We start from the raw sequence: 15,318 nt of genomic DNA, 5'->3' as shown, positions 1-15,318 counted from the left end.
AGGCATTTTGGGGTTTCCGAGGCTGGCTCTGTGAGCGCCTTGAAGCTCTTTACTTGCTCTGCAGGTGGATCCAGTCCCTCCAAAGCATCGATGTTCATGGCCAGGATGACTTCTTTCTCGTCTCCGCTCAGCTTCAGCTCGATATCTCCCTCAGCTACTTGCCCACGCTCCCAAAACAGCTGGTTCAGAAGAAAGACAAATGCAGCTAGAAATATGGAAATGTAAGCCATCAGTGTCCATCAGAGGTAAAAAAGAAAACCACCCATGGCTTGAGAAACAGTCTCAGCAAACAAATATGTTGTCGCCCAGCAACGAAAATGCAATGGATGATGCAGTTGAAGAGGAAGGCGTCCTCAGCTGAAGAAAAGAACATACTGGATTTATATCCGCCCTGTACTGAAGAGAAGATGATACTGGATTTATATCCGCCTACTGTAAGCTCCAGAATCTCAGAGCGGCTCACAGACTCCTTTATCTCCCCCACTCCCCACAACAGACGCCCAATGAGGTAGGTGGGGCTGAGAGAGCTCTTACAGCAGCTGCCCTTTCAAGGACAACTCCTATGAGAGCTCTGGCTTACCCAAGGCCATTTCAGCAGCTGCAAGTGGAGGAGTGGGGAATCAAACCCAGTTCTCCCAGATAAGAGTCTGCGCACTTAACCACTACACTCAAACAGGACACAAATAGTGTCCAGATCACGTGATGTGATGGTGTTGCTTTACGCTGCTCTGGTAAGACCTCAGCTAGAGTACTGTGTTCAGTTTTGGGCACCACATTTTAAGAAGGATCTAGACAAGCTGGAACGGGTCCAGAGGAGGGCGTCGAAGATGGTGAGGGGTCTGGAGACCAAGTCCTATGAGGAAAGGCTGAAGGAGCTGGGCACGTTTAGCCTGGAGAGGAGGCAGCTGAGAGGTGATAGGATAACCATCAAGTACAAGAAGGGCTGTCCTATAGAGGATGGTGTGGAATTGTTTTCTGTGGCCCCGGTAGGTAGGGCCAGAACAAATGGGTTGAAATTAAATCAGAAGAGTTTCCGGATCAACATTAGGAAGAACTTCCTGACCGTTAGAGCAATTCCTCAGTGGAACAGGCTTCCTCAGGAGGCGGTGGGCTCTCCTTCCTTGGAGGTTTTTAAACAGAGGCTAGATGGCCATCTGACAGCAACGAGGATCCTGTGAATTTAGGGGAGGTATTTGCGAGTTGTGCAGGGTTTGGACTAGATGACCCTGGAGTTCCCTTCCAACTCTATGATTCTATGATTCTAGGAGGGTGTTCCAGAATTTAGGGGCTACTGCAAAGGAGGCCCTGTCCTTTGTGACTGCCTACCAGAATGTGGGGATGCTCTGAATAGAACCTTCACAGGTGCCTTCAGTTTTCAAGCAGGTCTGTGTGGAAATAGGTAGCCTTGGAAGACCAACCATCACTTTGAATGGGCCCTGGAACCCTGTGTAGCCTTTGGAAGGCTGGCAAAATGGGTTTACCATTTTCCAGTCTCCCTCCAAGGTTTTGTACCAGCTGAAACATCCAGACTTGAAAGACAGCTGTGTAAAATCATCAGAAGAGCCCTGCTGGATTATACCAGGGAGGGTCCATCTGGTCCAGCCTCCTGTCTCACACAGTGGCCAGCCAGTTCCTCTAGAGGGCCAACAACAGGGCAGAGAGGCCGAGGCCTTCAAAAGAACATCAGAAGAGCCCTGCTGGGTCAGACCAGGGAGGGTCCATCTAGTCCAGCCTCCTGTCTCACACAGTGGCCAGCCAGTTCCTCTGAAGGGCCAACAACAGGGCAGAGAGGCCGAGGCCTTCAAAAGAACATCAGAAGAGCCCTGCTGGGTCAGACCAGGGAGGGTCCATCTAGTCCAGCCTCCTGTCTCACACAGGGGCCAACCAGTTCCTCTGGAGGGCCAACAACAGGGCAGAGAGGCCGAGGCCTTCATAAGAACATCAGAAGAGCCCTGCTGGATCAGACCAGGGAGGGTCCACCTAGTCCAGCCTCCTGTCTCACACAGGGGCCAGCCAGTTCCTCTGGAGGACCAACAACAGGGCAGAGAGGCCGAGGCCTTCATAAAAACCTCAGAAGAGCCCTGCTGGATCAGACCAGTGAGGGTCCATCTAGTTCAGCATCTTGACTTGCGCAGGGGCCAGCCGGTTCCTCTGGAGGTCCGGCAACAGAGCACAGATGCCAGACCTTCCCAGATGTTGCATCTTGGCACTGGAATTCAGAGGCCGACTGCCTGTGGATGCAGAAGCTCTATTTAGTCACCATAATAAACATAATCCTCCATGAAATCTAGAGTGTACTGGAAGAATCCAGTTTGGATCTGTACAGTGCAAGGCACCCCAGTGGAGAACCCGGTGGAATCCGCAGCCCACTCAGATCCAGACATCGCCGTCGTCTGTCTTTTCAAACACGACTTCCTGCCAGAGTTGGGAACTTATTTTGGAAACAAACCAGAGCTGAGAGTTTTAGAAGTCTGAGGTGCACACAGTATTCGGCACTGAATAATGTTCCCCGCTTGTGCGGATTCATGGTCCTTCCCTCTTGTGGCCAGGGCATTTCTTTCTCCAGATTTATAATAGGCTGCCTCCACCCCTTTCCCTCCCACCCAAGAATCCCTTCCCCATTTATGGAAGCGGAAGGAGGCACGACACAAAGACCGGTGCTCATTTGTATATGGAAGTTTGCATACAAGTTGTCTTCATGGTTTGCATACCGTTTGCGTGCATGTGACGGGAGTCAGCCGCGGCATGGGGTAGGGGTGTTGCCCTTTCTTCCATTCTATCCCTTTGTGCAGTTTTCAGTGACATAGGGTTGCTATCCTCCAGGTGGGGCCAAGAGACACCCCAGAATTACAAGAGACATCCCAGACAGCAGTTAGTTCCATTCCCCTGGGATGGAGTGTATGCAGGGCTTTCTTGTTGTTGCAGAAGCTCCTTTGCATATTAAGCCACACACACACACACACACCCCGAAGTAGCTTGCAGGCCTCTTAGCACAGGACCTACTGGAAGCTCTTGGAGGATTGGCTACATCAGGGGGTGTGGCCTAATATGCAAAGGCGTTCCTCTTCTCTCTATTCTTCTTAAAATGCGGTGCCCCAAACTGAACACGAGACTCCAGGTGAGGTCTTGCCAGAGCAGAGTAAAGCGATACCACCACATCACGTGAACTGGACACTATACTTCTGTTGATACAGTCCAAAATTGCATTTGCCTTTTTCAGCCAGCGCATCACACTGTTGACTCATGTTCAGCGTATGGTCCATATACACACTAGTTCCATTTATTTGGTGTAGTGGTTAAGTGTAGAGCCAGTTTGGTGTAGTGGTTAAGTGTGCGGACTCTTATCTGGGAGAACCGGGTTTGATTCCCCACTCCTCCACTTGCACCTGCTAGCATGGCCTTGGGTCAGCCATAGCTCTGGCAGAGGTTGTCCTTGAAAGGGCAGCTGCTGTGAGAGTCCTCTGCAGCCCCACCCACCTCACAGGGTGTTTGTTGTGGGGGGGGAGGTAAAGGAGATTGTGAGCCGCTCTGAGACTCTTCGGAGTGGAGGGCGGGATATAAATCCAATATCATCATCTACCTCACAGGGTGTCTGTTGTGGGGGGGGGAGGTAAAGGAGATTGTGAGCCGCTCTGAGACTCTTCGGAGTGGAGGGCGGGATATAAATCCGATATCTTCATCTACCTCACAGGGTGTCTGTTGTGGGGGAGGAAGGGAAAGGAGATTGTGAGCCGCTCTGAGACTCTTCGGAGTGGAGGGCGGGATATAAATCCGATATCTTCATCTACCTCACAGGGTGTCTGTTGTGGGGGAGGAAGGGAAAGGAGATTGTGAGCCGCTCAGACTCTTCGGAGTGGAGGGCGGGATATAAATCCAATATCTTCATCTACCTCACAGGGTGTCTGTTGTGGGGGAGGAAGGGAAAGGAGATTGTGAGCCGCTCAGACTCTTCGGAGTGGAGGGCGGGATATAAATCCAATATCTTCATCCACCTCACAGGGTGTCTGTTGTAGGGGAGGAAGGGAAAGGAGATTGTGAGCCGCTCTGAGACTCTTCGGAGTGGAGGGCGGGATATAAATCCGATATCTTCATCTACCTCACAGGGTGTCTGTTGTGGGGGAGGAAGGGAAAGGAGATTGAACCGCTCTGAGACTCTTCGGAGTGGAGGGCGGGATATAAATCCAATATCTTCTTCTTCTTATTATTATTATTGCAAATAGTATGCCATAGATGTATGACATTCTACCTGCTGAGTTCCTCCCCAAATCCCACCCTTCCCCAGCCTCCACCCCCAAATTTCCAGGAATTTCTCAAGCCAGAGGTGGCAACCCTACCTTGTACCTCACAATAATCCATCTAACTCAGTAGATATCCCAGAATTCCAACTGATCTCCGGACAACAGAGTTCAATTCCCTTGGAGGAAACGGCAGCTTTGGAGGGTGGACTCCTTTGAATGGACCTGGAAGCTTGAAACTCCCACATAGGAGGGTGCTGTTCATAGTTATTGCCACCAGGGGTGGGATTCTAGCAGGAGCTCCTTTGCATATTAGGCCACACACCCTCTGCTGTAGCCAGTCCTGCAAGAGCTTACAAAAAAGACCCTCGTAAGCTCTAAGAGGATTGGCTACATCAGGGGTGTGTGGCCTAATATGCAAAGGAGCTCCAAGCTGAACCTAGTGCAGAGGGAGCCAAACTGTGGCTCAGGAGCAGTGTTCCCTGTAAGCCGAGTTAGCGTGAGCTCGCTCACAGATCTTTAGCCTCCAGCTCATACATTTTTGTCTTAGCTCTGGAAGGATGGCCCCGGAATGCACTAATTTATGCAGCAGCTCACGACTTTAATTCCAGTGCCTCACAAAGCAGAATTTTTGCTTACAAGACTCTGCAGCTTAGAGCGAACGTTACTCAGGCTCTTTCAGACATATTGTGTGGCTCTTGAAGCCCCCCCCCCGCCCCATCAGCCGGCTTGGAGAAGGCATTCCTCTCTTTAAACCATTTTGCCAAGCCAGCCAGTGGCTTGAAGAAGGCAATGTGGCCAAATGCAAAGTGATACACGTTGGGGTCAAAAATCCTAGCTGTAAATACAAGTTGATGGGGTGTGAACTGGCAGAGACTGACCAAGAGAGAGATCTTGGGGTCGTTGTAGATAACTCACTGGAAATGTCAAGACAGTGTGCGTTTGCAATAAAAAAGGCTGTGACGGAACCGGCCCGATTCTGCCTTCAGACCCGGTCCCGTCAACTCCCTATTGAGTCGCCAACTCCTGGAGGGAGCTATTTCTCCTCCTGCCCCTTGGGCTCGCTGCCACCACCTGCTCAGTCTAGGGGTTCAGATTGAGAGGAACAGGACTCCCGACCCCCCTCTCCAGCTATGAGGCCAGGCCTCAAGGTCCTCTGCCACCCTGTACTTGGGTATCACAGAGACCTCAGCACTTCTTTGGGGAACCCCTGGAGGATTGGCACCTTATCCAACTGCATGCCTTCCCCCTTCTCCGGGGCCCCCTTCTTAACGCAGCGTGGTCTAAGGCGGTTGGGGGTCTATGTGGTACAGAGATGGACTGCCAGCATTTAAAACAGTAAAAATATTTAATTAAAAGAGAAAAAGAAAAGAAGAACAAAACAAAAACAGTTGCATATACAAAGTTAGCACAGCACAGCACCCGCACAGCAAACAGCATGACAAAGAAAAGGTGTTTATAAACGCATCCTATTGTCCCTGGTCTAAACTGGTCCTGTCTTGTGGACGACTTACTTGGTCTGACTACCTGGGGGCCTTTTCCTGCGTAAATAGGCCTCTTCCCCAGGCAGGAGCTCCCAGGCTCACATCCTTCTCCGTTGAGCGCTAGCTGAGAACTGACTTCTCTTCCTGCCTAACTCACATGCAGAGAACAAAAGAACTTCCTGCCTCTCTAGGAGACTTTCCCCCTAGAGTTGTTGGTTTGGCTCTGGAAGGGAGGGGGGGAGTGAGGGGAAGGCTAGGCCAAAGCCTGCTTAGGAGTTTCATGTTTTCCCTCCCAATGAAGCACCAACATTGACTAAAATGGCGTTTCTCCACAAAGGCCAACACCATTCTGGGAATTATTAGGAAGGGAATTGAAAACAGATCAGCCAGTATCATAATGCCCCTGTATAAATCGATGGTGCGGTCTCATTTGGAATACTGTGTACAATTTTGGTCACCGCACCTCAAAAACGTTATTCTAGCACTGGAAAAAGTGCAGAAAAGGGCAACTGGAATGATTAAAGGTTAGAACACTTTCCCTTTGAAGAAAGGCTAAAACGCTTGGGGCTCTTTAGCTTGGAGAAACGTCGACTGCGGGGTGACATGAGAGAGGTTTACAAGATCATGCATGGGATAGTGAAGGTAGAGAAAAAAGTACTTTTCTCCCTTTTTCATAATATAAGAACTCATGGGCATTCAATGAAATTGCTGAGCAGTTGGGTTAGAACGGATAAAAGGAAGTACAGTGGGAGGGCTTCTAGTGTCCTGGCCCCGCTGGTGGACCTCCTGATGGCACCTGGGTTTTTTGGCCACTGTGTGACACAGAGTGTTGGACTGGATGGGCCATTGGCTTGATCCAAGATGGCTTCTCTTATGTTCTTATGTGACACAGTGCTGGACTGGATGGGCCATTGGCCTGATCCAAGATGGCTTTTCTTATGTTCTTCTGTGACACAGAGTGTTGGACTGGAGGGGCCATTGGCCTGATCCAACATGGTTTCTCTTATGTTCTTATGTGACACAGAGTGTTGGATAGGATGGGCCATTGGCCTGTTCCAACATGGCTTTTCTTATGTGACACAGAGTGCTGGACTGGATGGGGCTTTGGCCTGATCCAACATGGCTTCTCTTATGTTCTTATGTGACACAGAGTGTTGGACTGGAGGGGCCATTGGCCTGATCCAAGATGGCTTCTCTTATGTTCTTATGTGACACAGAGTGTTGGACTGGATGGGCCACTGGCATGATCCAACATGGCTTCTCTTCTGTTCTTATGTGACACAGAGTGCTGGACTGGATGGGCCTTTGGCCTGACCCAACATGGCTTCTCTTATGTTCTTACATGACACAGAGTGCTGGACTGGATGGGCCATTGGCCTGATCCAACATGGCTTCTGTTATATTCTTATGTGACTCAGAGAGTTAGACTGGATGGGCCATTGGCCTGACCCAACATGGCCTCTCTTATGTTCTTATGTGACACAGAGTGTTGGACTGGATGGGCCATTGGCCTCATCCAACATGGCTCCTCTTGTGTTCTTCTGTGACACAGAGTGTTGGACTGGATGGGCCACTGGCCTGATCCAACATGGCTTCTCTTATGTTCTTATATTTAAAGTTAGAGTTGCAGGTAGAGAGAGATTGCAGGCAGCTGCGTACGCTCAAAGCAAAATCAAAGAACCAGATCCAAAGCCGAACAGGACCTTTTCCTGAAACCAGTGAGAAAGACACAAAACCGATAAGCAAGCTTGCAGATTCTCCAGAACTCTTTTTATCAGGCTGGATGCTGCTTAAGCGAAAGGGGTCAGGAGCAGCAGATGTCTAAGGTCGTGGTCTCAGGACCTTGTCTCCTCAGCATCCTGCACCAAACGCTTGAGCAGGCTGGGCAGATTTAAAACAGCGCTGGTGTCAGGTTGCACCCTGGGCATTCTGGGAGCAAGAAGCAAAAAGTGGATTCCTCTCATTGGAAATTCATGCTGACATCTTCGCACTTAATGGATGAGGTACAGAAGCAGCTGCCTTCAGGCCGGATCTTCAGTTTGAATTGTTCTCTTACCTTGGGGCGAGGGGCAGCTGGTAGGGCTAACAGAATTTCAGGTTCTGCCTACCTTGACTTTCATTCTACAGTCTGTGTCTGACGATGGAGGGCTCCTGTCAGGGCCCCGAGCAACTGGCTGTCGCAGTCTGCTTCCTTCTCCCTCCCTCTTGCTTCCTTCTGCATCACAGCTTGCTTTGCAAGGCTTGCTCAATCGCACAGGAGCTACAGAGCAAAACCTTTGTTTTCTCCATCGATTGAGGTTCCACCCCCTCCTGGTCCCCTGGGGCGGGAGAGAATGAGCCAGAACTTCCTTTGCCCAGTTCCCTGGCTCCCGCGGGAGAAATACAAAGAAAGCACCTTTAAGATGAACAAGTGTTAATGTTTAAGCATGTTTTAAGTTTTATAAAAAAAGAATCCTTAGGCATGTTTGTCTGTGTTGGACTGAGCCATGCGTGATCCAGCATGGCTTCTCTTCTGTTTTAATGTCTGGGGCAATGGGGCTCTGTTTTTTTGGTGCTTGGGGGCAAGAGTGGGAGGGCTTTTGGAGTTCTGGCCCCACTGGTGGGCCTCCTGATTGTACCTGGGTTTTGGCCACTGTGTGACACAGAGTGTTGGACTGGATGGGCCCTTGGCCTGATGCAACATGGCTTCTCTTATGCTCTTATGTCTAGGGCAGTGATGCTCTGTCTTTTTGGTGTTTGAGGGGGCAGAGTGGCAGGGCTTCTGGAGTTCTGGCCCCACTGGTGGACCTCCTGATGGCACCTGGGTTTTTTGGCCACTGTGTGACACAGAGTGTTGGACGGGATGGGCTATTGGACTGATCCAAGATGACTTCTCTCATACTCTTATGTCTGGGGCAGTGATGCTCTGTCTTTTTGGTGCTGGGGGGGGGGGGCAGAGTGGGAGGGCTTCTGGAGTTCTGGCCCCACTGGTGGACCTCCTGATGGCTGCTGGGTTTTGGCTGCTATGTGACACAAGAGCGTTGGACTGAAGGGGCCAGTGGCCTGATCCAACATAACTTATCTTGCATTCTTCTTAAAAATAGCCATGGAAACGGGATGAGTTAGGAGAACACAGGAGCTGGATTTGCCTCTTCATTCAGTGAGCTGGCATTCGCGCTTCCTAACGTTTCCCTTTGCCTTCCTGCTGCAGAAAGCTCCGGGCCACGCTGGACGAATACACCACCCGTGTGGGGCAGCAGGCCATTGTTCTGTGCATCTCGCCTTCCAAACCCAACCCGGTTTTTAAAGTGTTTGGGGCAGCGCCTCTGGAGAACGTGGTAAGTGTCTTGCAAACTCATTGCTGAGAGAATTTATTCTCCTACTTTAAATCTGGGCTGTCTGTTGCCCACATCTGTCCGATCCCCCGTGCAGATCTCCCGACTCAGAAATACGAGGCCCTGGAGCCAGGGCTTTTTCCTTCCTTTGCAGCAGCAGAAACTCCTTTGCCAGTTTGGTGTAGCGGTGAAGTGCGCGGACTCTTATCTGGGAGAACCGGGTTTGATTCCCCACTCCTCCACTTGCACCTGCTGGGATGGCCTTGGGTCAGCCAGAGCTCTCTTATCTGGGAGAACCGGGTTTGATTCCCCACTCCTCCACTTGCAGCTGCTGGAATGGCCTTGGGTCAGCCAGAGCTCTCTTATCTGGGAGAACCGGGTTTGATTCCCCACTCCTCCACTTGCACCTGCTGGAATGGCCTTGGGTCAGCCAGAGCTCTCTTATCTGGGAGAACCGAGTTTGATTCCCCACTCCTCCACTTGCACCTGCTGGAATGGCCTTGGGTCAGCCATAGCTCTCTTATCTGGGAGAACCGGGTTTGATTCCCCACTCCTCCACTTGCACCTGCTGGAATGGCCTTGGGTCAGCCAGAGCTCTCTTATCTGGGAGAACCGAGTTTGATTCCCCACTCCTCCACTTGCACCTGCTGGAATGGCCTTGGGTCAGTCATAGCTCTCTTATCTGGGAGAACCGAGTTTGATTCCCCACTCCTCCACTTGCACCTGCTGGAATGGCCTTGGGTCAGCCAGAGCTCTCTTATCTGGGAGAACCGAGTTTGATTCCCCACTCCTCCACTTGCACCTGCTGGAATGGCCTTGGGTCAGCCATAGCTCTCTTATCTGGGAGAACCGGGTTTGATTCCCCACTCCTCCACTTGCAGCTGCTGGAATGGCCTTGGGTCAGCCAGAGCTCTCTTACCTGGGAGAACCGGGTTTGATTCCCCACTTCTCCACTTGCAGCTGCTGGAATGGCCTTGGGTCAGCCAGAGCTCTCTTATCTGGGAGAACCGGGTTTGATCCCCACTCCTCCACTTGCACCTGCTGGAATGGCCTTGGGTCAGTCATAGCTCTCTTATCTGGGAGAACCGAGTTTGATTCCCCACTCCTCCACTTGCACCTGCTGGGATGGCCTTGGGTCAGTCATAGCTCTCTTATCTGGGAGAACCGAGTTTGATTCCCCACTCCTCCACTTGCACCTGCTGGAATGGCCTTGGGTCAGCCAGAGCTCTCTTATCTGGGAGAACCGAGTTTGATTCCCCACTCCTCCACTTGCACCTGCTGGAATGGCCTTGGGTCAGCCATAGCTCTCTTATCTGGGAGAACCGGGTTTGATTCCCCACTCCTCCACTTGCAGCTGCTGGAATGGCCTTGGGTCAGCCAGAGCTCTCTTACCTGGGAGAACCGGGTTTGATTCCCCACTTCTCCACTTGCAGCTGCTGGAATGGCCTTGGGTCAGCCAGAGCTCTCTTATCTGGGAGAACCGGGTTTGATCCCCACTCCTCCACTTGCACCTGCTGGAATGGCCTTGGGTCAGCCATAGCTCTCTTATCTGGGAGAACCGGGCTTGATTCCCCACTTCTCCACTTGCAGCTGCTGGAATGGCCTTGGGTCAGCCAGAGCTCTCTTATCTGGGAGAACCGGGTTTGATCCCCACTCCTCCACTCGCAGCTGCTGGAATGGCCTTGGGTCAGCCAGAGCTCTCTTATCTGGGAGAACCGGGTTTGATTCCCCACTCCTCCACTTGCAGCTGCTGGAATGGCCATGGGTCAGCCAGAGCTCTCTTATCTGGGAGAACCAGGTTTGATTCCCCACTCCTCCACTTGCAGCTGCTGGAATGGCCTTGGGTCAGCCAGAGCTCTCTTATCTGGGAGAACCAGGTTTGATTCCCCACTCCTCCACTTGCAGCTGCTGGAATGGCCTTGGGTCAGCCAGAGCTCTCTTATCTGGGAGAACCGGGTTTGATTCCCCACTCCTCCACTTGCAGCTGCTGGAATGGCCTTGGGTCAGCCAGAGCTCTCTTATCTGGGAGAACCGGGTTTGATTCCCCACTCCTCCACTTGCAGCTGCTGGAATGGCCTTGGGTCAGCCAGAGCTCTCTTATCTGGGAGAACCAGGTTTGATTCCCCACTCCTCCACTTGCAGCTGCTGGAATGGCCTTGGGTCAGCCAGAGCTCTCTTATCTGGGAGAACCGGGTTTGATTCCCCACTCCTCCACTTGCAGCTGCTGGAATGGCCTTGGGTCAGCCAGAGCTCTCTTATCTGGGAGAACCGGGTTTGATTCCCCACTCCTCCACTTGCAGCTGCTGGAATGGCCTTGGGTCAGCCATGGCTCTCTTACCTGGGAGAACCAAGTTTGATTCCCCACTCCTCCACTTGCAGCTGCTGGAATGGCCTTGGGTCAGCCAGAGCTCTCTTATCTGGGAGAACCGGGTTTCATTCCCCACTCCTCCGCTTGCACCTGCTGGAATGGCCTTGGGTCAGCCAGAGCTCTCTTATCTGGGAGAACCAGGTTTGATTCCCCATTCCTCCCCTTGCAGCTGCTGGAATGGCCTTGGGTCAGCCAGAGCTCTCTTATCTGGGAGAACCAGGTTTGATTCCCCACTCCTCCCCTTGCAGCTGCTGGAATGGCCTTGGGTCAGCCAGAGCTCTCTTATCTGGGAGAACCAGGTTTGATTCCCCATTCCTCCCCTTGCAGCTGCTGGAATGGCCTTGGGTCAGCCAGAGCTCCCTTATCTGGGAGAACCGGGTTTGATTCCCCCCTCCTCCACTTGCACCTGCTGGGATGGCCTTGGGTCAGTCATAGCTCTCTTATCTGGGAGAACCGAGTTTGATTCCCCACTCCTCCACTTGCACCTGCTGGAATGGCCTTGGGTCAGCCAGAGCTCTCTTATCTGGGAGAACCGAGTTTGATTCCCCACTCCTCCACTTGCACCTGCTGGAATGGCCTTGGGTCAGCCATAGCTCTCTTATCTGGGAGAACCGGGTTTGATTCCCCACTCCTCCACTTGCAGCTGCTGGAATGGCCTTGGGTCAGCCAGAGCTCTCTTACCTGGGAGAACCGGGTTTGATTCCCCACTTCTCCACTTGCAGCTGCTGGAATGGCCTTGGGTCAGCCAGAGCTCTCTTATCTGGGAGAACCGGGTTTGATCCCCACTCCTCCACTTGCACCTGCTGGAATGGCCTTGGGTCAGTCATAGCTCTCTTATCTGGGAGAACCGAGTTTGATTCCCCACTCCTCCACTTGCACCTGCTGGGATGGCCTTGGGTCAGTCATAGCTCTCTTATCTGGGAGAACCGAGTTTGATTCCCCACTCCTCCACTTGCACCTGCTGGAATGGCCTTGGGTCAGCCAGAGCTCTCTTATCTGGGAGAACCGAGTTTGATTCCCCACTCCTCCACTTGCACCTGCTGGAATGGCCTTGGGTCAGCCATAGCTCTCTTATCTGGGAGAACCGGGTTTGATTCCCCACTCCTCCACTTGCAGCTGCTGGAATGGCCTTGGGTCAGCCAGAGCTCTCTTACCTGGGAGAACCGGGTTTGATTCCCCACTTCTCCACTTGCAGCTGCTGGAATGGCCTTGGGTCAGCCAGAGCTCTCTTATCTGGGAGAACCGGGTTTGATCCCCACTCCTCCACTTGCACCTGCTGGAATGGCCTTGGGTCAGCCATAGCTCTCTTATCTGGGAGAACCGGGCTTGATTCCCCACTTCTCCACTTGCAGCTGCTGGAATGGCCTTGGGTCAGCCAGAGCTCTCTTATCTGGGAGAACCGGGTTTGATCCCCACTCCTCCACTCGCAGCTGCTGGAATGGCCTTGGGTCAGCCAGAGCTCTCTTATCTGGGAGAACCGGGTTTGATTCCCCACTCCTCCACTTGCAGCTGCTGGAATGGCCATGGGTCAGCCAGAGCTCTCTTATCTGGGAGAACCAGGTTTGATTCCCCACTCCTCCACTTGCAGCTGCTGGAATGGCCTTGGGTCAGCCAGAGCTCTCTTATCTGGGAGAACCAGGTTTGATTCCCCACTCCTCCACTTGCAGCTGCTGGAATGGCCTTGGGTCAGCCAGAGCTCTCTTATCTGGGAGAACCGGGTTTGATTCCCCACTCCTCCACTTGCAGCTGCTGGAATGGCCTTGGGTCAGCCAGAGCTCTCTTATCTGGGAGAACCGGGTTTGATTCCCCACTCCTCCACTTGCAGCTGCTGGAATGGCCTTGGGTCAGCCAGAGCTCTCTTATCTGGGAGAACCGGGTTTGATTCCCCACTCCTCCACTTGCAGCTGCTGGAATGGCCTTGGGTCAGCCAGAGCTCTCTTATCTGGGAGAACCAGGTTTGATTCCCCACTCCTCCACTTGCAGCTGCTGGAATGGCCTTGGGTCAGCCAGAGCACTCTTATCTGGGAGAACCGGGTTTGATTCCCCACTCCTCCACTTGCAGCTGCTGGAATGGCCTTGGGTCAGCCAGAGCTCTCTTATCTGGGAGAACCGGGTTTGATTCCCCACTCCTCCACTTGCAGCTGCTGGAATGGCCTTGGGTCAGCCATGGCTCTCTTACCTGGGAGAACCAAGTTTGATTCCCCACTCCTCCACTTGCAGCTGCTGGAATGGCCTTGGGTCAGCCAGAGCTCTCTTATCTGGGAGAACCGGGTTTCATTCCCCACTCCTCCGCTTGCACCTGCTGGAATGGCCTTGGGTCAGCCAGAGCTCTCTTATCTGGGAGAACCAGGTTTGATTCCCCATTCCTCCCCTTGCAGCTGCTGGAATGGCCTTGGGTCAGCCAGAGCTCTCTTATCTGGGAGAACCAGGTTTGATTCCCCACTCCTCCCCTTGCAGCTGCTGGAATGGCCTTGGGTCAGCCAGAGCTCTCTTATCTGGGAGAACCAGGTTTGATTCCCCATTCCTCCCCTTGCAGCTGCTGGAATGGCCTTGGGTCAGCCAGAGCTCCCTTATCTGGGAGAACCGGGTTTGATTCCCCCCTCCTCCACTTGCAGCTGCTGGAATGGCCTTGGGTCAGCCAGAGCTTTCTTATCTGGGAGAACCGGGTTTGATTCCCCACTCCTCCACTTGCAGCTGCTGGAATGGCCTTGGGTCAGCCAGAGCTCTCTTATCTGGGAGAACCGGGTTTGATTCCCCACTCCTCCACTTGCAGCAGCTGGAATGGCCTTGGGTCAGCCAGAGCTCCCTTATCTGGGAGAACCGGGTTTGATTCCCCCCTCCTCCACTTGCAGCTGCTGGAATGGCCTTGGGTCAGCCAGAGCTCTCTTATCTGGGAGAACCGGGTTTGATTCCCCACTCCTCCACTTGCAGCTGCTGGAATGGCCTTGGGTCAGCCAGAGCTCTCTTATCTGGGAGAACCGGGTTTGATTCCCCCCTCCTCCACTTGCAGCTGCTGGAATGGCCTTGGGTCAGCCAGAGCTCTCTTATCTGGGAGAACCGGGTTTGATTCCCCCCTCCTCCACTTGCAGCTGCTGGAATGGCCTTGGGTCAGCCAGAGCTCTCTTATCTGGGAGAACCGGGTTTGATTCCCCCCTCCTCCACTTGCAGCTGCTGGAATGGCCTTGGGTCAGCCAGAGCTCTCTTATCTGGGAGAACCGGGTTTGATTCCCCACTCCTCCACTTGCAGCTGCTGGAATGGCCTTGGGTCAGCCAGAGCTCTCTTATCTGGGAGAACCGGGTTTGATTCCCCACTCCTCCACTTGCAGCTGCTGGAATGGCCTTGGGTCAGCCATAGCTCTGGCAGAGGTTGTCCTTGAAAGGGCAGCTGCTGTGAGAGCCCTCTCGCCCCACTCACCTCACAGGGTGTCTTTTGTGGGGGAGGAAGATAAAGGAGATTGTGAGCTGCTCTGAGATTCGGGGTGGAGGGCAGGATATAAATCCAATATCGTTGTCTTCTTCTGAATGCATGTTGGGTCTTTCTTACAAGAAGAAGATGATATTGGATTTATATCCTGCCCTATACTCTGAATCTCAGAGCGGTTTATACTCTCCTTTATCTTCTTCCCCCACAACAGACACCCTGCGAGGTGAGTGTGGCTGAGAGAGCTCTCCCAGAAGCTGCCTTTTCAAGGACAACTCCTACGAGAGCTATGACTGACCCAAGGCCATTCCAGCAAGTGCAAGTGGAGGAGTGTGGAATCAAACCCAGTTCTCGCAGATAAGAGAGCTCTGGCTGACCCAAGGCCATTCCAGCAGCTGCAAGTGGAGAAGTGGGGAATCCAACCGGGTTCTCCCAGATAAGAGAGCTCTGGCTGACCCAAGGCCATTCCAGCAGGTGCAAGTGGAGGAGTGGGGAA

At 52.7% G+C, this 15,318-nt stretch overlaps 1 protein-coding gene across 1 annotated transcript in view; it reads left to right on the top strand.

Moving 5' to 3' along the window:
• NRF1 (nuclear respiratory factor 1) overlaps positions 1–15,318 on the top strand; it is a 162,913-nt gene that overhangs the window by 41,215 nt on the left and 106,380 nt on the right. Inside the window, exon 4 of the mRNA XM_060245979.1 lies at positions 8,910–9,036. Within this exon, the coding sequence (XP_060101962.1) occupies positions 8,910–9,036 (127 nt within the window). The remainder of the gene's footprint in view (positions 1–8,909; positions 9,037–15,318) is intronic.

Source organism: Heteronotia binoei, chromosome 8, assembly GCF_032191835.1.
Source record: "Heteronotia binoei isolate CCM8104 ecotype False Entrance Well chromosome 8, APGP_CSIRO_Hbin_v1, whole genome shotgun sequence".
Lineage (NCBI taxonomy): Eukaryota > Metazoa > Chordata > Lepidosauria > Squamata > Gekkonidae > Heteronotia > Heteronotia binoei.
The sequence above is the reverse complement of the archived record's forward strand: the minus strand, read 5'-3'. Positions and strand labels throughout refer to the sequence as shown.